Consider the following 26,582-nt stretch of genomic DNA (forward strand, 5'->3'; position numbering starts at 1 on the left):
TTGGCATGGATGGGTTGGACCGAAGGGTCTGTTTCCATACTGTATATCTCTATGACTCTATGGCACACCTGATCAGGTCCTGGGGGTTTATCCACTTATATACGTTTCAAGACATCCAGCACCTCCTCCTCTGTAATATGGACATTTTTCAAGATGTCACCATCTATTTCCTTACATCTAAATCTTCCATGTCCTTTCCACAGCAAATAGTGATGCAAAATACTCGTTTAGTGTCTCCCCCATTTTCTGCGGCTCCACACATAGGCCGCCTTGCTGATCTTTGAGGGGCCCTCTTCTCTCCTTAGTTACCCTTTTGTCCTAATGTATTTGTAAAACACATTTGGATTCTCCTTAATTCTATTTGCCAAAGCCATCTTATGCCCCCTTTTTGCCCTCCTGATTTCTCTCTTAAGTATACTCCTACTGCCTTTATACTCTTCTAAGGATTCACTCAATTTATCCTGTCTATACCTGACATATGCTTCCTCTTTTTTCTTAACCAAAACCTCAATTTCTTTAGTCATCCAGCATTCCCAATACTGACCAGCCTTTCTTTTCACCCTAACAGGAATATGCTTTCTCTGGACTCTCGTTATCTAATTTCTGAAAGCTTCCCATTTTCCAGCTGTCCCTTTACATACACTTCACACTTTTCCAGACTGAACTCCATCCGTCCTATTGCGATGTCCTATTGCAACCTAAAACTAACCTCTACTCTATCCACAACTCCACCAATATTCGTGTAATTGGCAAACTTACTAACCCACCCTTCCACATCCTTGTCCTAGTCATTTATAAAAATCACAAGGAGCAGAGGTCCCAGAACAAACCCCTGCAGAACACCACTGGTCACTGAGCTCCAGGCTGAAAACTTTCCATCTGCTACTAACCTCCGTCTTCTATGAGCCAGCCAATTCTGTATCTGGAAAGTCAGATTTACCTGTGTCACATGCTCCTTACTTTCTGAATGAGCCTATAATGGGGAACCTTATCAAACCCCATACTAAAATCCATATACACCACATCCATTGATGTACCTTCATCAATGTGTTTTGTCATATCCTCAATGAATTCAATAAGACCTGTCCCTCACTAAACCATGCTGACTACCCCTAATCAAGCTATGCTTTTCCAAATAATCAGAAATTCTGTCAGAATCCTCTCCAGTAATCTTCTCCAATAACTTGCCCACCACCGACGTAAGACTGATTGGTCTGTAATTCGCAGGGTTATCCCTATTGCCTTCCTTGAACAAGGAAATAACATTTACCACCCTCCAATCATCTGGCAGTACTCCAGTGAACAGCGAGAATGCAAAGATCATCACCAAAGGTGCAGCGCTCTTTTCTCTTGCTTCCTGTAAAAACACTGCTATATCCCATCTGGCCCAGGAGACTTATCTATCCTCATGTTTTTCAGAATTTTCAGCACATCCTCCTTTCTAACATCAACCTGTTCTAGCATATCAGTCTGTTTCATGCCAGTCTCAGAAACCTCAAGGTCTCTCCCAGTACATAGAACATAGAACATGACAGTGCAATCCAGGCCCTTCGGCCCTCGATGTTGCGCCACCCTGTCATACTAATCTGAAGCCCATCCCACCAACAGTATTCCGTGTACGTCCACAGGCCTGTCCAATGACGACTTAAATGCACTTAAACTTGGCAAATCTGCTACCATTGCAGGCAAAGCATTCCATAACCTTACTACTCTCTGAGTAAAGAAACTACCTCTGACATCTGTCTTATACTTATCTCCCCTCACTTTAACGTTGTGTCCCCTCGTATTTACCATTCCCATACTTGGAAAAAGGCTCTCCCTGTCCACCCCATCTCACCCTCTGATTATCTTGTATGTCTCTATTAAGTCACCTCTCAACCTTCTTCTCTCTAACGAGAACAGCCTCAAGACCCTCAGCCTTTCCTTGTAAGACATTCCTTCCATATCAGGCAACATCCTAGTAAATCTCCTCTGCACCCTTTCCAAAGCTTCCATATCCTTCTTATAATGCGGTGACCAGAACTCTACACAATACTCCAAGTGTGGCTGTACCAGAGCTTTGCACAGCTGAAACATAACCTCCTGGTTCCAGAACTCAGTCCCTCTATTAATAAAGGCCAAAACACTGTATGCCTTCTTAACAACTCTGTCAATCTGGGTGGCAACTTTCAAGGATTTGTGTACATGGACACCGAGATCTCTCTGCTCATCTGCACTCCCAAGAATCTTACCATTAGCCCAGTACTTTACATTCCGATTACTCCATCCAAAGTGTATCACCTCACACTTGTCCACATTAAACTCCATTTGCCACCTCTCAGCCCAGGTCTGCATCCTATCTATGTCTCTCTGCAACCGACTACATCCTTTGTCACTATCCACAACTCCACTGACCTTAGTGTCATCTGCAAATTTACTAACCCACCCTTCTAAGCCCTCATTTATAAAAATGATGAACAGCAGTGGACCCAACACCGACCCTTGCGGGACGCCGCTAGTAACTGGACACCAAGATGAACATGTTCCATCAACTACAATCCTCTGTTTTCTTTCAGCAAGCCAATTACTGATCCAAATTGCTATGTCTCCCACAATCCCATTCCTCCGCATTTTGTATAATAGCCTACTGTGGGGAACCTTATCGAACGTCTTGCTGAAATACATATACACCACATCAGCCGGTTTACTCTCATCTACCTGTTTGGTTACTTTGTCAAAAACGTCAATAAGATTCATTAGGCACGACCTACCCTTCACAAAACCATGCTGACTGTCCCTGATCAGATTATTCTTTTCTAGATGGTTATAAATCCTATCTCTTATAACCTTTTGCAACACTTTACCAACAACTGAAGTGAGACTCACTGGTCTGTAATTACCAGGGTTGTCTCTACTACCCTTTTTGAACAAGGGAACCACATTTGCTATCCTCCAGTCTTCAGACACTATTCCTGTAGACAATGATGATTTGAAGATCAATACCAAAGGCTCGGCAGTCTCTTCCCTTGCTTCCCAGAGGGTCCTAAGATAGATCCCATCCGGCCCAGGGGATTTGTCTATTTTCACACTCTACAGTATTTCTAATACCTCTTCCTTGTGAACCTCAATCTCTTCTAGTCTAGATGCAAGTATCTCTGTATCTTCCTCGCCAACATTTACATTTTCTATAGTGAACACTGTCGAAAAATGTTTATTTAGTGCTTCCCCTATCTCGTCTGACTCCACACACAACTTCCCACTAGTATCCTTCATTGGCTCTAATTTAACTCTCGTCATTCTTTTATTCCTGACATACCTATGGAAAGCCTCAGGGTTTACCCTCATCCTATCCACCAACAACTTCTCATGTCTCCTCCTGGCTCTTCTGAGCTCTCTTTTTAGGTCTTTCCTGACTTCCTTGTAACCCTCAAGCATCCTAACTGAGTTTTCACATTTTGTCCTAACATAAGCCGCCTTCTTCTTCTTGACCAGGATTCCACTTCCTTAGTAAACCACGGTTCACACGTTCTGTATCTTCCTCCCTGCCTGACAGGTACATACTTATCTAGGATACACAGGAGCTTTTCCTTGAATAAGCTCCACATTTTTAATGTGCTCATCCCCTGCAGTTTCCTTCCCCATTCTACTCTTCCTAAATATTTCCTAATTGCATCATAATTTCCCTTCCCCCAGCTGTAACTCTTGCTTGGTGGAGTACACCTATCTCTTTCCATCACTAAAGTAAACCTGACAGAATTGTGATCACTGTATCCAAAGTGCTCACCTACTTCCAAATCTAACACCTGGCCAGGCTCGTTACCCAGTACTAAATCTAAAGTGGCTTCGCCCCTTGTAGGCCTGTCTACATAGTGTGTCAGCAAGCCCTCCTGCACACAATGGACAAAAACTGATTCATCTATAGTAGTCGTACTGTAGTGATCCCAGTCAATATTTGGATAGTTGAACTCCCCCATGACAACTACCCTGCCTCCCTCACTCCTATCGAGAGATCATCTTCGCTATCCTTTGCTCTACATCTCTGAGACTATTCGAAGGCCTATAGAAAACTCCCAGCATGGTGACTTCTCCTTTCCTGTTTGTAACCTCAGCCCATACTACCTCAGTTAACAAGTCCCCAAACATCCTTTCTACAAATGTTATATTGTCCCTGAATAACAATGCCACACCTCCCCCTCTTTTACCATCATCTCTGTTCTTACTGAAACATCTGAATCCCGGAACCTGCAACAGCCATTCCTGTCCCTGCTCTATCCATGTCTCCGTAATGGCCACAACATCAAAGTCCCATGTACCAACCCACGCTGCCAGTTCATCCACTTTATTTCGGATGCTCCTCACGTTGAAGTACACACACTCCCAGGTTCTCGCTTGCCAGTGTCAGGTTCTTGATTTTGCATTCAGTAGTGAATACTGAAGCAAAGTATTCGTTAAGGACCTCTCCTACTTCCTCCAACTCCAGGCACATGTTCCCTCCACTTTCCATGATCAGCCTAACCCTCAGTTTGGCCATCCTCTTGTTCCTTACATAAGTGTAGAATGCCTTGGCATTTTCCTTCATCCTATCTGCTAAGGCTTTTTCATGCCCCCTTCTAGCTCTCCTAAATCCATTCTTCAGTTTCTTCCTGGCAGTCTTGTAACCCTCTAGATCCCTGTCTCATCCTTGCTTCCTCAACTTTAAGTAAGCTTCTTTCTTCTTCTTGAATAGATGTTCCACATCTCTTGTTATCCAAGGTTCCTTCACCCTACCATCTCTTCCTTGCCCCAGAGGAACAAACATATGCAGCACTTGCAGCAAGTGCTCCCTAAACAACCTCCATATTTCTGTCATGCATTTCCCTGAGAATATTGGCTTCCAATTTATGCTCCACAGTTGCTGCTTAATAGCATTGTAATTTTCCCTCCCCCAATTAAGTACTTTGCTGTACTGTTTGCTCCTATACCTCTCCAATGACAATAGTAAACGCCAGGGAGCTGTGATCACTATCACCGAAATGCTCTCCCACTGAGAGATCTGACACCTGACCTGGTTCATTGCCAAGCACCAAAATCAATATGGTCTCCCCTCTAGCCGGCCTATCCACATTGTGTGGTCAGGAATCCTCCCAGGACACACCTGACAAAATCTGCTCCATCTAATCTATCTGGTCGGTATGGATGAGTTAGACCAAAGGTTCTGTTTACGTTCTGCACATCTCTTTGATTCTGTGATGCTATGAGCTCTGCACCTTTCCGAAATCTGCCTCCCAATTTGCTCGTCTGTGCATCTGTTGCTACTGGGTGCGGGGGTGGTCTATGGAAAACTTCTAATAAAGTGACTGCTCTTTCTGATTTCTGACTTCCACCGATAGTGATTCTGTGGACAAACACTTCTGACGACCTCCCTTTCTTCAGATGTTATACTCTCCCTGTTAAACTATCCCTGATCAGATTTAAGGTGAGAAGAGAGAAGCTTGAAGGAGATGTGCAAGGCAAGTTTTTTTCACACAGAGGGTAGTAGGTGCCTGGGACATACTTCCAGCAAAGGTGGTAGAAGCAGAGACGGTCGCAACATTTAAGAGGCATTTAAACAGACACATGAACAGGCAGGAACTAGAGAGGTATGGACCATGCGCAGGCAGATGGGATTAGTTTAGAATGACATCATGGTCAGAACAGACATGGTGAGCCAAAGGACCTGTTCCTGTGCTTTACTGCTCTATGTTCTAAAAGCAAGTGCCTGGGAATGCCCTGTCTACAAGTTCCCCTCTAAGTCTCACACTATCTAGGCCCTCAGTACCTAGCAGCGTTATAGGTGAAGGTACAACAGCAGTTCAAGAAAGCGGACCACATTCGTTCTCAAAGGCAATTAGGTATGGAAAATAAATGCTGCCCTTGACAACAACGCTAACATTACACGACCAAATGGAAAAGAGTTTCAGAATCATTTGTGAGATAAAAGATGAAGCAAAGTTTTAAAACATGGAATAATTCAGTAAAATAATTGCTCAGTTCATAAAATAATCAGATTTGGTTACTTGAATGTTATTACTTTCAGAACTAGAGCTTTATTTTTTATTCATGTGTAATTATTCTGAAAATACAATATTAAAATACCAGTCATTTGGCTCATGGACTGTTAACCTCTACTATACAAGCCCACGCATTTATCAAAGTTTGTAAATTGCTTGAAAATTTCTACATATTTTTGCCTTTCTAAATTACACTGAATATTTCTCATGTACTTATGCAGGAAATAATTGGTAGAACTCTGCCACATATTGGAGCCTTTGGTGTCCTGAATAACAAGGAGCACGTAGTGGCTTTGATTGATGAAGAAATGTGCATTAACTGTGGAAAATGCTACATGACTTGTAATGATTCTGGTTACCAGGTAAGAAGCCTTTAATAATGAACACTATGTGCATTATCGCATCTGATTTATTGGGTATTCGGATGTACAAATTGAAATCCTTGTGCACATAGGAAGATGGTTGTTATATTTATATATCTGTGGAAATCTGTGTATATCTGTTATATGTATATATCTGTGTATATCTGTTATAAGGAAATCTTCAGCAGGCCACAGTTTCCTGAGACCAACCAAACTGAAGACTTTATGGCCTCTAGTAAATAAATTTACACACAAAAAAGTGCAGATAAATGAACATAAGTGAATTATTCATTTAAATAATAAGCTGTTAAAGCTAGATCCTTTAGTAGGATGAATGTTTCTTCATTTGAGACCATGCTATTAGTTGCTGTTTTTAAATAATATTTTAATCAATTTAATGATGGTCTCAAATTAAGTTCAGAATACTTTCTTAGATATATATCCTGCAAAGACCCTTGCATTAGCATATAAGTTACAGGAGAAAATCACAGGTTCTTTAGATATTCTTCTGGCTTTACAGATGCCACAGGATTTCAGCACCACACATCCCCCCGAATGCTAGCTGTTAATGTGCTTTAATTTCTCGCAAGTTTCTTCTTCCTGCTTTCTCCTCACTTCCTTCTGAAGTAATTAAAGCTTTTCTGGAGCATGAGTCATGGCTGGCACATAGGAAGATGGTTGTGCTGATTGGAGGTCAACCATCTCAACACCTGGATAAATCTGCAGAAATCTTTTGGTGTTGTGTCTTTGTCCCAAATATCTTCAGCGGCTTCATTAATGAACTTCCTTCCATCATGTCAGAAGTGGGCATGTTTGTTGATGATTGCACAATGCTTAACACCATGTGTGACTCCTCTTCAGCAGTCCGTGTCCAAATTCAGCAAGACCTGGACTATGTCCAGGCTTGGGCTGTCAAGTGGCAACTAATATTGGGTCAATTTCTGAACAATAGGTATCTCCAATAAGAGAGTCGAAAAGTGTGGCATTGGAAAAGCACAGCAGGTCAGACAGCATCCAAGGGGCAGGAGAGTTGATGTCTTGGGCATAAGCCCTTCATTAGGAATATCAGGGGTGGGGAAAAGAGGCCTGAGAGATAAATAGGAGGATGGGGGTGAGGCTGAGGGGAAGGTAGCTGGGAAGGCAATAGGTGGATGCAGTTGAGGGGGGGGGGGGTGATTGTGACAGATCAGTATGGAGGGTGGAGTGGATAGGTAGGAAGTAAGATGGACAGGTGGGACTAGTCAAGAGGGCGGTGCTGAATTGGAGGGTTGGATCTGGGATTAGGTGCGGGGAGGGGAGATTTGGAAACTAGTGAAGTCAATGTTGATGCCATGTGACAATCCAACCATCACGCTTTAATATTCAGTGTTGTTAACATCATTGAATCCCCCAGTTACTAGGATAACGTGAGGTCTGCAGATGCTGGAGATCAGAACCAAAAAGTGTGACACTGGAAAAGCACAGCAGGTCAGGCAGAATCCGAGGAGCAAGAGAGTTGATGTTTTGGGCATTATTCCTGATGAAGAACTTGTGCCCGAAACGTTGACTCTTCTGCTTCTTGGATGCTGCCTGACCTGCTGTGCTTTTCTAGCACCACACTTCTTGAACCTGGGAATTACTATTGACCAGAAACTCGACTGGATTCACTACATAAATGCATTGGTGACAAGAGCAAGTCAGATGCTAGGAATACCACAGTGAGTAACTCACCTCCTGATTTCCAAAGCCTTTTCTACAGTCACAAGTCAGGAGTCTGATGGAACATTCCCCTCTTGCCTGGATGAGTGACTGCAAGCAATACTCAAGAAGCTTCACATCATCCATGATCAGGCAGCCTGCTTGGTTGGTGCAACATAATTAACCACTCCCTCCATCACTGATGCTTAGTAGCAGCAGTGTGTACTATTTACAGGACGAACAACAGAAATTCATCAACGATCCTTAGACAGCATCTTCCAAACCCATGACCATTACCATCTCAAAGGACAGTGGCTGTAGTTACATAGGAACATCACCACCTGCATGCTCCCATCCAAGCCACTTACCATTCTGACTGGGAAATATTTTGATGTTCCTTCAGTGCTATTGGATCCTGAAATCCTGGAATTTCCTCCCTTTGAACAGCTTCTCAAAGGCAACTCAGGACGGGCAATAAATGCTGGCCTAGCCAGCAATGCCCACATCCCATGAATGCTTTTTTAAGAAATACCCATATCACTTCCTTCTGCTGTCCTACTTGGTGCAAATGCTTCAGAGTCAGAGCTTCGGTTTTTGCAAGACATATTGGTGCCTGCATCCCAGTGGAGTCACGGAAGCAGTGGGTGTTTCCCCAATCTTAGCAAACTTCAAGAGAAGGTGTAGCTTGCATCGCAGGACTTACTTCTTCCATGTAGGAAATGGAAGGATCAGTGCCATATTTCATGTGCTGATCTGAGTATCTTCTTGCCAAACTGGAATTTCAGTGAAGCATTACATATTTGCCAGCTTCCGCATAAAATAGTTTTATATTCATCTTAATCCCAAGAGCTAGCATTCACCAGTTCTTCAGGGTAGATTTTTATCTCATCCCTCCATCTCTTCCCCAATCCTGTTTGGTTTGTGGGCTGATTAGAAGTGAGAGTTGTCTCTGATTTTCTAATCTCCTTGCGTTCTTCACAAATCATTCCCTCTCCCAACTGCCCTGTTTCTGGCTGTATCAGGTTCACACTCTCGGAAAGAGCATCTTAATCATGTTGCACTCTAATTACATTCAAAGCTCGCCTTTCACATCAAGTATCAGGTACTCCATCCACTATGCTATGGAGATGTGACACAATTCCATTGTCATCTCAAATTCTCCTGAAACTTTTCCATGGTTTATTTTCCTCATTCCTTCATGGGACATGGACATCACTGGTATGGTCAATGTTTTTTGTTCACCGCTAATTACTCTTGAACAGAGTGGCTTGCTAGAGCATCATGCAGCCTGCACCATCGTCCTTTGAGAGGCTGCATGGAGGTTGCCACCAAAAGGTTAAGCTCGTTGAAAAATATTTACCTGCAGGTGGAGTTGACAGCAACATTACTCCTTCATTCATCCTTGCTTTACTAGCCAGCTACTTGGGAATGCGCAAAAAGCCTGTGTAGTTTGCCAGTCATTAAAATGAGGGCCAAGGCTGAATATTGATCGAGCCTCAGGCGTTTCTGGTCCAGTGGAGAAATAGTTCCCTTCACCCATTTTGAGTCAGCAGGTGAGTGAAAACCATTGTTTATTGTTCAGCCTTCAGAATAATCCATCAATCATTCAGACAACTTTGAGATTGGAGGGATTTTCCTGAGCTTGACCATGGGATACATTGCTGCAAAAATATTGAACCATTCCTAGTAAAAACATGAGGATTAGCAGCCCAGACTCTCCAGGAATTAAAAATTAATGTCCTCAACACTGCTGCAAGCAACTTTGGCGAAAAGTCAGCTGGACATTAAACAGAAGATTTTTGTTTATCATTCCCTTTGAAAACTTCTGTTTATTTGGTTGTAAGATATGGTGGATGGACAAGAACTTTAGTTTACTGAGCTGCTTAAAAGTGGGGAGATCATGTGATGAAAACTCCAGGAAGGTGTCCTCTCTGTGTTGACAACGCTATGACTGTGCATTCTTGTTTCTTCAGCCTCTTTCATTCTCCCTGGCAACTCATTCTATTTGTTCCAATCCTCCATGTAAAAATAAAGTGTATATATATCGATATATAAATATATATATATATAATACACTTTGCAGCTCTGCATGTGTTCCCTGTTACAGATAGCCTAAAGACAGATGGTTTGGGGCAAATTCAGAAATCTTCGTATAAAATATGACAAACATATTTAAACGGTCTTCAGAAAAATCTGATTCACTTTATTAAACCGACATTTTTGATTTTACTGCTAGCTTCACAGCTTGTACTTCAGATGTGTTACAGATTCTGTTACTATAGTAACAGCCTAGATTACAGTAAATGATCACTATTATATTCACCTATCTGCCTTCAGGATAGAAAAAAAGAGACTTTTAATTTCAATTTCAATTAATAGAAAGGGGTGCATAGTAAATATGCATAGTAAAAAAAAAGAATATGGTTTTATTTCTTAAGGAGATGGTAATTAGGTTTTTTGGTTTGGACAATTACAATTGAAATTGAGATTTTTGCCTTCTGTGATAGCAATCCTTGGAGCACTGGAAAATTCATTACTTCTTTATTACCTTCTCTGCATATTATTTTTAAGTACAGGACAGTGTGATTATCTAGCTAGTTTTACATTGCATTTGTATCTGTCACATTTAATACAAAAGCAATACAGAAATGGAGACCCGTGTCAACTCTAGCGTATCCTCTGTAATGGTGTAGACTCAAACCAACTACAGCCACTGACTTTAACCATGTTTATGAACTATACTGCAGTTTACTGAATTGCTTGCTGTAACAACCAAAATTTTAATGAGATCTGATTGCATAATTTGTGTTGATGTTCTTTTGAGTGTATTAATTCCAGTACATCACAAAGTAAGTGCCACACTGTTACCATTATAACTTAACCAGCTCTCCCTCTATGTAACCTCCTGAACATGTGTTCTTAGTCTGTGATGTTCACTATTCAGGGAATTCTGTGCTTGTGCTCAATGAAGTCATTTTTCAACACATTCTAAATGTAGTCCTGTTTATTGATTTAATTCATGGGTAGGTGACATCTAATGATAGCACGTTAATAAGAATTAGTTTTAAATGCAATGTGACACTGACTGAGGAACACAATTCATTCATCCACTATGCTGAGCATCAGCCTTTGCAAATATTTGAAACTGCACTTGGCATGGAAGCTGAGTCGCTCAGTTCATTCATCGTCAGGCGCTTGGTAACAGAGAGAAAATAAGATCAAATAAAGAGTTCCTTGTACTAGTACCTAAACAATTATGGACAGCTTGCTCAGAAATAGATCAAACTGCTTAGTCCTCTTGTTTTGAGAAGACTGCTTGATAAGTGGAAGTGAGGGGGGTATGTTATAGTGGAGGGAAATCCGGCTATCAATCCAGCTACTAGCTCTTTAGGAGTTAAATTTCTTTCACTTGCACATCTGATTGCCTATTAACATCTTTACATCCCTGAGCAGTTTACGAAATAATTTAAAACTAAATAAGACATAAAATATTACATCTTCTAGCAAACTGAGTCTTTGGTAATGAAATACATGACTAAATTTGTGGAAGTGTTATGTAGCTTGTTGCTCATTAGTTGAAATCAGATGATCCCGATTCATAACAATTATTTTTAAATCAAGACAGTGAGTCAATAGCTTGAATCTACTAATTAGAATTTGTGAATCAAAAATCTGCTTTTTTTGCTATCTGTCTCTTTCCTCCTGTCAGTAAAGTACCCAAAACATCAGAATGGTTCTGCTCCAATTTACTGGTGGAAAGGAAATCTGCAATATGTGGTTTTAATTAAAGTTTATACATGAGAGAATATCAGATAAAAATCACATAAATGTCACCTTAACAGATGGTCTGCAGCCTGTATTTTCAGAAAGTAGCGAAGTGTTGTCCAATCCTGAATTTATGGAAGAGTTACAGGTTATCTAGTGAGACAATATCTGTAGCTTGATCAAAACCATGTAGTGAAAGGCGTGAATCTTCACTTTAACACAGCAGCTGTGGCACTTCCATTGTTTAATAAGAAGAACTTGAGAGAATGGAGAAAATTCAACATACCCTGGAGAGGTTAGGTCAGCTTACACATTCGGGATTCCAACATAGAGCTCACATCTGGGACCCTTGTTATCAATGAGACATTTTTCTATTGAAACCGCATACAGTGCTGCTGTAATCTGATTATGCAAAACAATCACAATCAATGTGATCGCATGTATGCCACAGGCCTCTTTTACAGCCTTGCCCCTCACAGCTGCAGTTACTCCTCCCTGACTGTCTGCAAATTCAGACATCAAATTGACAAAATACATCTTTATAGCCAGTAATAAAACAAATAAAAATTTATCTGGCAGGAAAATTACATAAAACTTCACATCGTTTCCCAGTGCAAAAGTATCTGAGGTATATTTTTAATGCATAAATAAGCAAAGTGTGAATTTCAGATCACATGCATAAATATTTAGCCTGTGTTGCAGGTGTTAATCTGTTAATTCTTATTCCTTTCCTATCTAACCTACTCAACAGATTAAAGGGAAACGTTTAGTTTTATTGTTCTGAAATAAATCTATTTACAATTTCAAATCAGATTTTAAGTATGGTTCTTACTGCACAATAAATTGCACTGAAGTGACCTATAAATGAGATGTACAAGTCCTAATGAAACTGAAGGAAATAATTTCAGTAGACTATGTATCATTCTGAAAACGGTAGTCGTTTTATTTACTGTGACTTTAAGACAGTCTTATTTATCCAATTTGACCAAGCTTAAAAGACTCTTTGCAATCACTTGCAGAACTCAATCCTGTCTGCCTGTAGGGAATTAACACAGTTTGTTTAGAAGTGGCGAAATGCAGACAAAATTTTGGCCCTGAGTTTTTAAGTGCTAATTAGTGGGGGTCGTGTGTTCTGTGGCTGAGAGTCGTCTAAATCAGCCTTTCCAAAACTTGCACCCAAGAAGGATAGAGAAGAAGGTTGGAAAATGAGGAACAAAAAAGAAGCAGATGGACTTTTTAAAATTAAAAGAGCTGAAGAAAAACAACAAAAAAAGACAAAAATTGTAAATTCATACCGCAGTGGAAGGTACAGTAGTCAATCTGTTTTCACAGCAATGCAAACTGGGAGCACTGTTTTCAATGCCTGCTCACTTTACCATGAAATTGGTGAAGGTCGAGGTTCATGCACACATCATCAAGTACTGCTTACTGGCCACTCTCTGCAAGTCTGCTTTTTATTGATTGAGGAGCACTGAGAAAACAGTCATCTCTTTCTAGCCATTAAAGTGTTAATGATCGCACAGCGGGCTGCCACAGTCCCTTCTAACTTTAGCAATTTTACTCGTCTTTTCTGTGGCTTTGCATGATTTGCTTTTGTAAAGGAGTCAATGCCCTTGATCACCTTGTCTGGGCTTTTTTTCACTCAAGGCCCGTGTATTGAATATTTTCTGCGTACATAACAATTTTGAAGTGCACCTGTTAAAGATTTGAAGGTCTGAAGCATGTTCATTCTGACAGTTGGAGGAATATTTCTGCTGATGTACTAATCCTAATTACTGGAGTGGAATTTAATAGTCTGACAAGATTCAGGTTGGTTGGTAAAAGGTGCAGTGGTGCAATGAGGGAACGCTTTTTTTTGATGGAGGCTTGAGTGTGTGGTGAACACAGATTTAATGAAGGCCTACGGAAAAGAATTGGAGAAATATCTGAAGACAAAAAAATGCAAAGGTGCAGAGAAAAGCAGGAGGTGTAGCTGATGCATGATCAGCTGAGAAGCTTCTTATAGAGAACTGCCACAGACGCAGCCAGCCAAATGGCTTCCTTCTGTGCTGGAGCCATTCTGTGATGCTAGATTTATCTGTCACAGAGAAGACAATATTCCATAGTTAAATATGCAGAGTGAAAACAACAAGAGTGGGACAATTAACTATCTGACTTTATGAATCAATATGAGATGAAAGGGGAGATTTCTCTGCTGAGGTGCAGCAAACTACAGTTCACCTCTTGCACAACTCCTGTCTGCTGACCATCTTGTTTCCCAAACCTTAAAGAAGAATATTTTCCACTGAGCTTCCTGTCACATCACCTTACTTCTTCGTTCATTTTCTCAGCACTACTTCTCTTATTTATCTCTATGTTTTTCCCCTTCGTTAAAAATAAGATATTAATTCAAGGTATTGTCAACAAGTGGAATTGATCATTTTTTTCCCTGTCAGGAGCTCATGGTGTCTGAGCTAGAGCTCAAACCTTGTTTGTCAGTTGTCTAATGAGTGTATTCCATGGAGAAAGGTAAACATGCCTCTCTTTGGTGTCAAGGTGAATTCAGTTGGAGTTCTAAAACAATCCAAGTTTCTGTCACCAGGTTTGTGCCTCTGCAGTGGTTGAAGATTTTGTGCCTGCCCTTGACGTGGGTTTGGTGTCAGGGCTGCATTTATTTTATTGGGAGAATGTAAGAAGAAATGCTGCCGCTGTCCAGCTGCTGCCCAGGTTAAAGCAGGAAGACTGGTGGATGGTCTTCATTGTAAGAGATTCAATACCTGGTCAAGGGACCCAGCAGTGCCTGCTGAGAGCTGACCTTCCCCACCCTAGCTGCAGATCTCAGTCTGCCCCCAAAATCATCACTCACCTAGGGACGGCACGGTGGCTCAGTGGTTAACACAGCTGCCTGACAGGGACCCGGGTTTGATTCCCGCCTCGGGCAACTGTCTGTGTGGAGTTTGCACGTTCTACCCGTGTCTGCACGGGTTTCCTCTGGGTGCTCCAGTTTCCTCCCACATCCCAAAGTCATGCAGGTTGGGTGAATTGGCCATTTTAAATTGCCCGTAGTGTTAGGTGCATTAGTCAGGTGTAAATATAGGGTAGGGGAATGGGTCTGGGTGGGTTCTCTTCAGAGGGTCAGTGTGGACTTGTTGGGCTGAAGGGCCTGTTTCCATACTGTAGGGAATCTAATCTAATCTAGCTGTCCATTAGCTGTCCTGGTCATTCAGTTTCGAGAGTGTAGTGCTGGAAAAGCACAGCAGGTCAGGCAGTGTCCGAGGAGCTTTTTGGGCATAAGCCCTTCATCAGGAATGATTATTGAGGCATTCAGTGGGCACTTTATCAGTTTCCATACCACCGGTAGAGCTACTAAGGTGTTATCCCATGGCACACATATTGGTGGTGATGTGGTAGTCTTGCCAGGCCTCCAGGTGCAGGGGAGACCCTCTTTATCTTTGCCTAAATTCTACCTATTAAGTGCCAAATCCACACAGCTATCCAGTAGGGTTATAAATTGGACCTCAACAGGTCTTGCAGTATCTGTGAAGAGAAAACAGAGTTTATGTTTCAAGCCTGAAGAAGAATCACTGGACTCAAAACATTATCTCTGTTTTCTCACCACAAATGCTGCCAGACCTGCTGAGTTTCTCCATCAATATCTGTTTTTGTTTGTTTCAGATCTCCAGCATCTGAAGTTCTTTATTTTGTTCTCTAAATTGGACCTTGTAGGTTTCCTTTCAGTATGCTTTGTTTCTGAATCTTACTCATTGTAATGGACGACAATTGTTCCTGTATTTATTCCCTGGCCACTCAACACCTTTCCCTTAACATTGCACAGCCCTCCACCTCATTAAACCTGATCAAATACCCACTGATGTCTTTCTTTCAACAATTTCTGACCTTTCCCAATATTTACTCTGAACTCCCTCTACTTTGATCTAAATCATCAGCCTTTCATATAGAACTTTCTCAAAGGGCAAAGTCCAGTTTTGTTAAAATGTGGAATTTTTAAAGACCTCTTAGAGTATTTTATATCCTCAAAATATTAGGACATATTAGTTATACAGGTAGTTTTTTTTCTTCTGGCTCAATGCTGACATCTATATATTAGATTACAGTTATGCAGATAATCATGCAGATTACCTTTCACTATCAAAGTTGCATTAAATAATAATGTAGATCAGGCTAAATGGAAAATGAAGACAGCAAAGCAATTGGTACAATCCACAAAATAACAATAAAGGGAAAATTCTCCATCTTTGGTAGATGGTGGGGACCCAATTAATATGAAACAAGACAGTGTGGCCCAAAGGAATCTTCAGCTATGGTACAAAATTTAATTGCAAAGGAAAAAAACTGAATTAAGATTTATAATTATTTAAGTGAAATTAAGTTAGAAGGGAGTTAAATTTTACATGAATTATTGTGTTACCTTTTGAAATTATTAGTTTAAATTAAAATACTGTAATTTTCCATTACATTTTGAGTTCAAGCTCAAGGCTTCACCTGTCACTTGAGAGTAGACAAAAGATTTCCTCCTCTCAGAAAGGACCAGGTAGAGGGAATGAGAGGCAATAAATTATAGAGTTGATCTGACAGATGGATCATGATGGTCAACATCAATGAGAAGTGAAAGGCAGAACCATCAATTGAACAAACAAGATTTTCAGTCCTGAGCAGCATGCCCAAGGTGTCCAGCAATGTTAAACAAACAGACAGAAGTGTCTATCACATGAGTTGCAGATGACTAAGTACCACCATTGTATTTTTCTCTTGGAGGGAGCCCCAATTCTTTGTTTTGTCTCAGTTATTTTTACATTTCCCTGCCTCTTTTTGCTTTTTTAAAATTTTTTCATTCACTTTTAAATTATTCACTTGATTTTATGATTTTTCAGTTTTATTTTCTAAGAGTCAAAGAGATGTATGGAACAGAGGCAGACTCCTCAGTCCAACTCGTCCATGCCCACCAGATATCCGAAATTAATGTAGCCCCATTTGCCAGCATTTGGCCCATATCCTTTGAAACTCTTCCTATTCATATACCCATCCAGATGCCTTTTAAATGCTGTAATTGCGCCAGTCTCCACCACCTTCTCTGGCAGCTCATTCCATACACGCATCACCCTCTGTGTGAAAAAGTTGTCCCTTTGGTCTCTTTTAAATCTTTCCCCACTCACCTTAAACCTACACCCTCTGGTTTTGGACTTCTCTACTCTGGGGAAAAGACCACCCTATCTATGTCCCTCATGATTTTATAAACCTCTGTAAAGTCACCCCTCAGCCTCCAATGCTCCAAAGAAAATAACCCCAGGGCTTTCAGCCTCTCTCTATAGCTCAAACCCTCCAACTCTGGCAACGTCATTGTAAATTGTTTTGAACCCTTTCAAGTTTCACAACACCCTTCCTATAACAGGGAGCCCAGAATTGAACGCAATATTCCAAAAGTGGCCAAACCAATGTCCTGTGCAACCACAACATGACCTCACAACTCCTGATCTCAATGCATTGACAATAAAGGGAAGCATAACAAAAGCTTTCTTCACTACCCTGTCTAACTGCGACTCCACTTTTAAGGAACTATGAACCTACACTCCAAGGTCTCTTTGTTCAGCAACACACCCCAGGATTTTACCATTAAGTGTATAAATCCTGCCCTTTATTTGCCCTACCAAAGTGCAGCACTCACATTTATCTAAACTAAACTCCATTTGTACTCTTCAGCCTATCAACCCATCTGATCAAGGTCCCATTGAACTCTAAGGTAACCTTTTTGGGCTCTTGCCTGAAACGTCAATTCTACTGCTCCTGGGATGCTGCCTGACCTGCGATACTTTTCCAACACCACAATGTCAACTCTAACCTTCTTGGCTGTCAGCTACACTACCAATTTTGGTGTCATCTGCAAAGTTACTATATTCACATGCAAATCATTTATATAAATGACAAAAAGCAGTGGATCCAGCATCGATCCTTGTGGCACACCACTGGTCACACACTTCCAGACCAAAAGGCAGCCCTGCACCACCACCACCCTCAGCCTCCTACCTTCGAGCCAGTTATGTATGTAAATGGATAGTTTTTTATATTAGAATTAGAATCCCTACTGTGTAGAAATAGGCCCTTCAGCCCAACAAGTCCACACCTGCCCACCAAAGAGTATCCCACCCAGATCCATTCCCCTACATCTATCCCTGATTCATGCACTTAACTTACACATCCCTGAACACTATGGGCAATTTAGCAAGGCCAATTCACCTAACCTGCACATCTTTGGATTGAGGGAGGAAACCCACACAGACATGGGGAGAATGTGCAAACTCCAAACAGACAGTTGTCCGATGCAGGAATCTAATCCAGCTTCCTTGTGCTGTGAGGCAGCAGTACGGACCACAGTGCTACTTTGCTGCAGCTCTCCCTGTATTCCATGTGATCTAACCTTGCTAACTAGTCTACCATGTGGAATCAAGCCGAATGACTTACTGAAGTCCATATAGACCACATCCACTGCCCTACCTTCATCAATCCTCTTCATCAGTTTTTCAAGAACTCAGTCTAATGAGATATGGTTTCCCATGCACAAGCCATGTTGACTATCCTTAATCAGTTCTTGTCTCAGAAAAAGGCAGAATGTAAAAGCAAGTCTGTCTCAGTTCTTATTGATCACTATTTGAAGCAAAGATGATCATGCTGATAATTTATTTTATTCATTTATGGGATGTGGGCATCGCTGGCTGGCCATTATTTATTGTCTATCCCTAGTTGCTCTTGAGAAGGTGGTGGTGAGCTGTCTTCTTGAACCATTCCCGTCCACCTCTGTGGGTTGACCCACAATGCCAAGATTTTGAAGGTACGGCAATATAATTCCAAGTCAGGATGGTGAGTGGCTTGGAGGGGAACTCACAGATTGTGGTGTTCCCATATATCTGCTGCCCTTGTCCATCTCGATGGAAGTGCCCATTGATTTGGAAGGTGCTGTCTGAGGATCCTGGGTGAATTTCTGCAGTGCATTTTGTAGATAGTACACATAGCTGCTACTGACCATTTGTTCATGGAGGGAGTGGATGCTTACAAATGCCATGCCAATCAAATGGGCTGTTTTGTCTTGGATTAGGACCAAGCTTCTTGAGTGTTTTTGGAGCTGCACCCATCCAGGGAAGTTGGGAGTATTCCATCACACTCCTGACTTGTGCCTTATAGATGGTGGACCATGCTTTGGGGAATTAGGAGGTGAGTTATTAGCCACAGTTTTCCGAGCCTCTGACCTGCACTTGTAGCCAGTGTGTTCATACAGTAAGTGCAGTTCAGTTTCTGGTGCATGGTAACTCCCAGGATATTGATATTGGGGATAATAATGCCATTGACATCAAGGAATAATGGTTAGATCCCCTGTTATTAGTGATGGTCATAGTCTGGCATTTGTATGGCAAGAATGTTACTTGCCACTTGTCAGCCCAAACCTGGATATTGTGCAGATGTTGTTGCATTTGAACATGGACTACTTTGGTATCTGAGGAGTCACAAATGGTGCTGAACATTGGGCAATCATCAGCAAACATCTCCACTTCTGACCTTATGATGTAGGAAAGGTCATTGGTGAAGCAGCTTAAGATGATTGGGTCTAGGACACTATCCTGAGGAACTCCTGTAGAGATGACCTGCAGCTGAGATGACTGACCTCAACAACCATAACCATCTTCCTAAGTGCCACCTTTGACTCCAGCCAGCAGAGAGTTTGCCCCCTGGCACCCGCTGATTCTAGTTTTGTTAGGACACCATGATGCCAGACTTGGTTGAATGCTGCCTTGATGTCAAGGGCTGTCAATCTCACCTCACCTCTGGATTCAGCTTTTGTCCATGTTTGAACCAAGACTATAATGAGGTCAGGAGCTAAGTGGCCTGGGAAATCCCAAATTGGGCATTACTGAGCAGGTTATTGTGGAGCACATGCTGATTGATAGCAAGGTTGATGACACCTTCCATCACTTTATTGATGATTGAGAGCAGACTGATGGGGCAGTAATCAGGTTGGACTTGTCCTGCTTTTTGTGTACATACCTGGGCAATTTCCCACATTGTCAGGTTGGTGTCAGTGTTGTAACTGTACTGGAACAGTTTGGCAAGGGGAGCAGCAAGTTATGGAGCACAAGTCTTCAGTATTATTGCTGGAATGATGTTCAGGGCCCATAATCTTTGCAGTATCCAGAATCTCCCATTGTTTTTGGGTATCACGTAGACTGGGGACCGCTAGAGGAGGCTGAGGTGGATCATCCACTCGGCACTTCTGGCTGAAGATTGCTGCACAAGCTTCAGTCTTATGTTTTGCACTGATGTGTAAGCTCTTCCATCATTGAGGATGTGGATATTTATGTAGCGTACTTCTCCAGTGAGTTGTGTAATTGTCCACCGCCATTTGTGACTGGATGTGGCAGGACTGAGAGCTTAGATATGATCTGTCGGTTGTGGGATTGTTTAGCTCTGCTGCCTCAGGAACATATTGTCAGGTTCCAGTGTGCACTTGGGTGACTGCTAAGGGTGATTTGCACCCAGGATTGAATCCAATTCTGATCCAAATAGGACAGGATACAAGAGTGATTTATTTTTTGACAAGTTGCTGGCTTGCAATTTCCTGTCCGTGCAACTCCTTTTTTTCTTTATTATGCACTTGCTTTTGAAAGGGGATTGTACATTTGTTACGTGACAACAATCCTGAATGAACTTCTCTCAGGACTCAAAGTCAATATCGTAACCTGTAAGTGAAGCTCTCGGACACTTCCTTTGAGCAACAGACGAAAGAACCCTCATCTCAGACTTTCTTTAGGAGCAAGTGTCAGGCATTCTGACTCCAGAATAAATCCAACTTAATTGTGACTGTCTCAATACATTGTGGATGCATTGTGTAGGGCATTTTGTCCTGCTGTCCAAACTTGGAACCTGCTAAAGGTAGCTCAAGAGAGTGTAGTCGAGCTTCTCGACATAATGCTTATACACAGTCCAGTTCTGGCACCTGGAGCAGCATGGGCAGTTTGCTGTACAAACTTTTAGATTGGAAAATAGATGTAGTCCTCCTTATTCCCAGACTGATGTTTGAAGTCTGCTGTCATTGCTACATCACTGTCAGTTCAGGGAGCTTGCTGCCAAGATTTGAGCATATCTCAATGCTGATAAGTTTTGTTCATTGATTGAAAAGTTGGGTGTGAGATAGGGCTTGCCTGGAACAGGCCAGTACATTATTTCAGTTTTTCTCACGCTGATCATAAAGCCAAGGTTGTCATACATATTAGTTAAAAATTCTATACCACATTGACCGCCCAGGTCTAAACCAACTGTCATTGGCCAATATGAAGTAGCGAAGAATACTTGAAGACCTTAGCATTTGCCTGGAGTTGCCTCAGATTGAACAGCTTCCTGTCCATGCAATTTCTGATTTCGATGCCACGATCACCATAACAATATATTGGAGTACCTGGTAGAGGATGACATGTTGAAGAGGGTTGCTGCTAGCCCACAGTTCAGTCTAACTCCAACAACTGGGAATAGATCACCATCATCCAGGATATGTGCGAGCATGCCATCATGAAACTGTCAAACCATGAGCAAGAATTCTCAGGGCAGCCAAACCACTCAATCAAAGGTCCGCAGACCCTTCAGCCAAACTAAACAAACACAGCCACAGTGATGGGGCTGTCTCACTGCAAATAATCCCCCTGGCTTGAGATGTTACACCGAATGTTTCGGAAGGATTCTGCCAATGATTTTCCTGGTGAGAAAGAGAGGAGTAAGAATTCTTTAATAATTTTTTTGAAGATTGGCAAATTCTTTCCAGCTGATACAGGAGGACTATGGAGGCATCTCTGTACTCTCCTTGCTCCATGTAGATTGAGAGAATTCAGTGAGTTTGTTGACCTTGCTTTGGCATCTAGCATTGTAAACCTCTATCTCTTAACATTAACATTAATTAGCTTTAACATTAGATAGGTATTTGATTGCATTCGTCATTTCAAACAGCGTGGGAGAGTTATCAAGAGAGCAGTTGATGGAAACCTGTGGCAGGCTTTTAATTGCTTTCCCATTGATGGATGAGGGTCAGTTGAGGGTATGGTTAGAGCTCAGGATCTCAGTAATTAATTGTGACTGTCCTCTATTAAAATTAAACACCAAACAGTGGAGCATTTTGGAAATGTGTAGCTGCACTGAACTTCCAGCCACTAATTTGTTATCACCCGAATGGCCAAAAAAACCAAAGGAGGCTCGAAGAATGGGTTTTTTAGTTAATGCAGAGAGTGGTTATGATCTGGAATGCACTGCTTTCAAAAGAGTGTTAGATAGTTATCAGAACAGAAAATATTTGCAGGGCTGTGATAGTAGGACTAGCCGAGTTGTAATTGCAGAGACCTATAATGAACATAACATACTTAATGGCTTCCTGTGTTGTGACCAGTCGGTGATTCTATAGTTCCAACCTATAACTCTGTGATGGAATGATTATACAGAAATGTGTGCTTCACTGGTTACAGTATGATGGGCTACCCATCTAAGGTTGCATTGTGAAAAAAAGGACCCTCATACCAGTTGCCAGTTGACCAGGTATGTCCTCACAGGTCTTTGCAGGTTGACATAGTAAATTCCTTCATGTTAAAGCCTAGAACAAGGTTAATGCCTGCATTTTCAGATCTGAGGACTCCTTGTTGCTGTGCGTGCTAAGATGGTTGTACTCATAGAAATGCTTCCAGACACTGTGTGTCAAAGGTGAGTGGGAAATGTATCAACACCTCTCTCAGAATTTCCTCTTGTTGCTTTCAAGGGACAGAACCCAGGGATGTCAGCCAACATCCTGCCATGGGCAACAACAGAACTTAATGCTTACTGAGAAACACAAATAGAATGGTGTTTCCTTGCTGCCTCCTTTCTGCTATTATATGAGCCTGAACTAGACTACTGAAAGCCTTGACATCCACATAACCTTGCGCTGAGCTTCTGACTTTGTATCCTCACAGTAAACAAACATCTACTTGTGTTTGTAAAATGTTAGAAACCCTGGTCCATCAGTTGCTGAAACCTCCCAGCTGCATTTATCAAAAAGAATCAGAAGTGTAAGTTTGGTAAAAACTGGCATTCAGAAGTATTGAGAGCATCTGTGCATGATTTATAGCAAGTTAACATACAGGTATGGCAAGAATCAGGAATGCAAGTGATATGTTAGCTTTGATTGCAAGAATTGGACTGGGGTGGACAAAAAGGTGCTGGTATTGGACTGTGGTGGACAAAGTCAAAAGTCACATGACACCAGGTTACAGTCTATCAGATTTATTTAAAATCACAACTTTTAGGAGCACTGCTCCTTCATCAGGTAAAGTCAAGAAACTTTCAGTGTGACACTAAAGAAGACTTACTGTCATCATATCGGAGTCAGTCAAATCAAAACCTGGAACATTGTATAATGTTACTTAAAGAAAGAAATACTTGCATGAGACAGTTACAGTAAAATTCATAAGGTTTATTTATTTTTTGAGAGGGGTGGGCTATGAGGAAAACTTGAGCAAGATTAGCCTGTAGTCTATGGAATTTAGAAGGATAAGAGGTGAACCTTAAATGGCTTGACAAGGGAGATGCTGGTAGAATATTTCCCCTCATTGGAGACTCTAGAACAAGGAGCCACAATCTGAGATGTCAGAACCCTGGTGGGAGTAGCACAGAGGAAATCAAGTCCCAATATTCGAAGAGCTATCACAAATATGAAACATGAGCATTTTAATCTTTAGGATGGCTAATGACTGACTGTGACTACTATCTAAGATAAAATAAACTTGCATCAGCTTTCATCAATAAACAAGAAACAAAAATGTATTTATTATAATAAAATATCATCTAACATGTGGTAAAACAGAGTATAAATTATTAATATGCAAACATTAACTATACACCAAAAGGTAGAAGAGTTGGGTAGAAGGGTCTGTTTCCATGTTGTATGACTCCATGCCTCTAAGATCTTGTGTAACATTATGGCAAAATCAGCTGTACTGAGCTTCTAGCCACTAACGTTTTGTCACTTGGATGGGCAAATAACCAAAGGGGATTTGGGAAATAGCTCTTTTTTTAATGATATTAAGTTAGAATTCCAAATGCATACGCTCTTATTCTCTTATTCTGGACAGACAAGACAAACAGTTGTTTTAGGAATACCGTGGATGAAAACATATAAGCATCCAGGCCTAAAGTCTCATCAATCAGAGTCCAAACTGAAAGGGATAGAATGAAGTGACTTTTGAGGTGACAGTTTTCTTTGTTTTCTTGATGATGTCACATTGTTGTCACCTGTAGTGATCCTCAAGTTAATAGCAGGTCATTTGACCTAGGTCTTGACTTGAGTTAGCAATTATTTGTTTTGTGGCAATGTCTTTGATTATTATTCTTTTCCACTCGGAGAGAAGGAGTGAACTTGCTTGCTGGCAGGTTTTTTGAAGGCCTGAGTCCCAACTGCTTCTCTCCTTTCAGATCAATGACAAATTGCCACTTGAAACTGACCTGTTACTTTGTTTCTTCCGAGGCACTTAGTACCAGCATTTCTCATAAAAATACCAAATCCAGTTTTAGTAAACAGCTCAGTTTTTTTCCCTTCAAGCTGTAAATTAAAATAACTAATAATCCAAGCTTCCATTTTCTAGTTTATATTTCCAGACAAAACATGTTTGTCTATGCACCAGATAAGGGGTGGGCTTAGCACTGAGCTGAGGAAAAAATTCTTTACTCACAGAGTGTTATGAATATTTCAAATTTTCTGCCCAGAGGCCTATGGGTCTTCAGTCAATGAGAAAATTCAACCCTGAAATAAATGAATTTCTGGGTATTAAGAGAATCATGGGACAGAGAGGGAAGGTACCTTAAGGTATTAGGAGAGCTGGATGAAGTGGTTAAGGGGTGTTTGGTATACTTAACACTATTAGCCAAGACAGAGTTTGTGAGCAGGGAGGTGATGCTAGAATTTTATAAAATATTGATTGGGCCACAGCTAGAATATGGCATGCAGTTCTGGAATCCTCATTACAGGAGGGATGTGATTGCACTGGAGAGGATGTAGAGGAGATTTAGCAGGATGTAGCATGGGTTGAAGAGTTTCAGTTATGAGGAAAGATTGGACAGAGAAGAGGAGGATGAGGTGGGACATGATTGAGATGGACAAAATTATGAGAGACATAGATGGGATAGACAGGAAGGAACTTTTCCCCTTGATCAAGGGATTAATGAAGATGAGCTATTGCTTTAAGGTAAGGGGCAGGAAGGTTAGAGGATATGCAAGGAAAAGTTTTGTTCACCCACAGGGTATCTGGAATTCATTGCCTGTAAGGATGGTGGAGACAGAAACCTGCATAGTATTTAAGAAGTACTTAGAAGTTCTTTTGCAGTGCCAAGACATACAAGGTTAAGTGATGAAAAATAGGATTCAAATAGATATGTTGTTTTTTGACTGGCACAGATACAATGGGCCAAAGGGCCACTTTTGGTGCTATAGACTTCTAAAACTCTATGATTCTATGACTCCAGGTGGGAAGCTGAACTGGATATAAATATTCCACCACCATCTTACTGAATGCTGCAACAGGCTTGGGAAATGGCTATTCTTACTCGTACGTCTTAAATTCTTATGTTCTAAAACCAATACTTTAAGCGTTAAATGCTTAAAGGCTAACCCTTACCATCAACTGACGCTTCAAGTATTTCAGGATTTGTGTGGCATTGTGCCATCTGACTGACACCTCCTGAGTTCAAAGCTGCACACACTATTGTTGGCTGACAACAGTTCACATGAAGTAATTTGTCAATTCTCTGCTAGCTGAGAAAGGTAGAATACTGAACCATGCAGCGAAACATAGATGCTACAAAGCAGCGTGGAACCTCAGACATGAATTCAACATGCCAGCATCTATTCTCTCAGTACAGAACATCTGTCACAGTTATTTCAGTTCTGGGGCTTGGAACAGTTAGTGTCCGGGATATCGTTTACCATTGGTTACTAAAATTCAGAAGCTGCTTTGTAGTTACATGTAATTGGCTGAAATGTCAGTTTTACTTTTGAAGTGAAAGCTACAGTGTATACGTTCAGTTCAGATGGGAGTGCAAGAGGTGACTGTCAGCCCATTTCCATTCTGCCTGTTTTGTTTCCCAGTAACTCCAATGGGAAAGAGAATCAGGCACAGTGCAAAGCAAGTTACTGATTTTAATAATTGCCCATCTTAGCATTGCAGGTATATACCCTCAAAGACAAATAAAAAACTTCATTAAAATTATTTTTATGCATCCTACTTTGATATCTGTAACTCTGGAATGACAATAAAGCTACACTATATTTTAATTTCTAATGCATCAGAAGTTGCATATAAATTGCCAAACGATGGAAGGCATTGTTCGTATAATGATGCCATCTACTCTAATTCCCACATCCCCGACTTTCCCTGTAACCTTCAATATTTTGCTACTTCATCTGTTCAATACCCTACATTGTCCATTCCTCTCAATTTCTCCCTTTGCTCTCCCTTCTGTGAAAACGAATGCAGCTAGTATGCCAGTTTGGTGATGATTTTCAGTGTCACTGTGCTCAGAACTGAAGTGAAATGACATGGATGTTGAGACCATATAATCCAGATTAAAAGCTGAGTGAAAGTTGATGAATCAGGGTAATTCACTATCTTAGATAGAGAATTGATTAACCAACAGAAATCAGAGTTGTGGGGTGTCACAGGGTTTGGTCCTCATACCCCAAGTATTTACAATCAGCACTAATGACTTCAATGCGAGGTAC

General features: G+C 41.2%; 1 protein-coding gene across 1 annotated transcript in view; it reads left to right on the forward strand.

Moving 5' to 3' along the window:
• Nucleotides 1-26,582, forward strand: part of LOC140480044 (dihydropyrimidine dehydrogenase [NADP(+)]-like) — a 731,044-nt gene that overhangs the window by 699,482 nt on the left and 4,980 nt on the right. The window contains exon 22 of the mRNA XM_072574601.1: nt 6,230-6,370. Within this exon, the coding sequence (XP_072430702.1) occupies nt 6,230-6,370 (141 nt within the window). The remainder of the gene's footprint in view (nt 1-6,229; nt 6,371-26,582) is intronic.

This window comes from Chiloscyllium punctatum, chromosome 7 (genome assembly GCF_047496795.1).
Source record: "Chiloscyllium punctatum isolate Juve2018m chromosome 7, sChiPun1.3, whole genome shotgun sequence".
Taxonomy (NCBI): domain Eukaryota; kingdom Metazoa; phylum Chordata; class Chondrichthyes; order Orectolobiformes; family Hemiscylliidae; genus Chiloscyllium; species Chiloscyllium punctatum.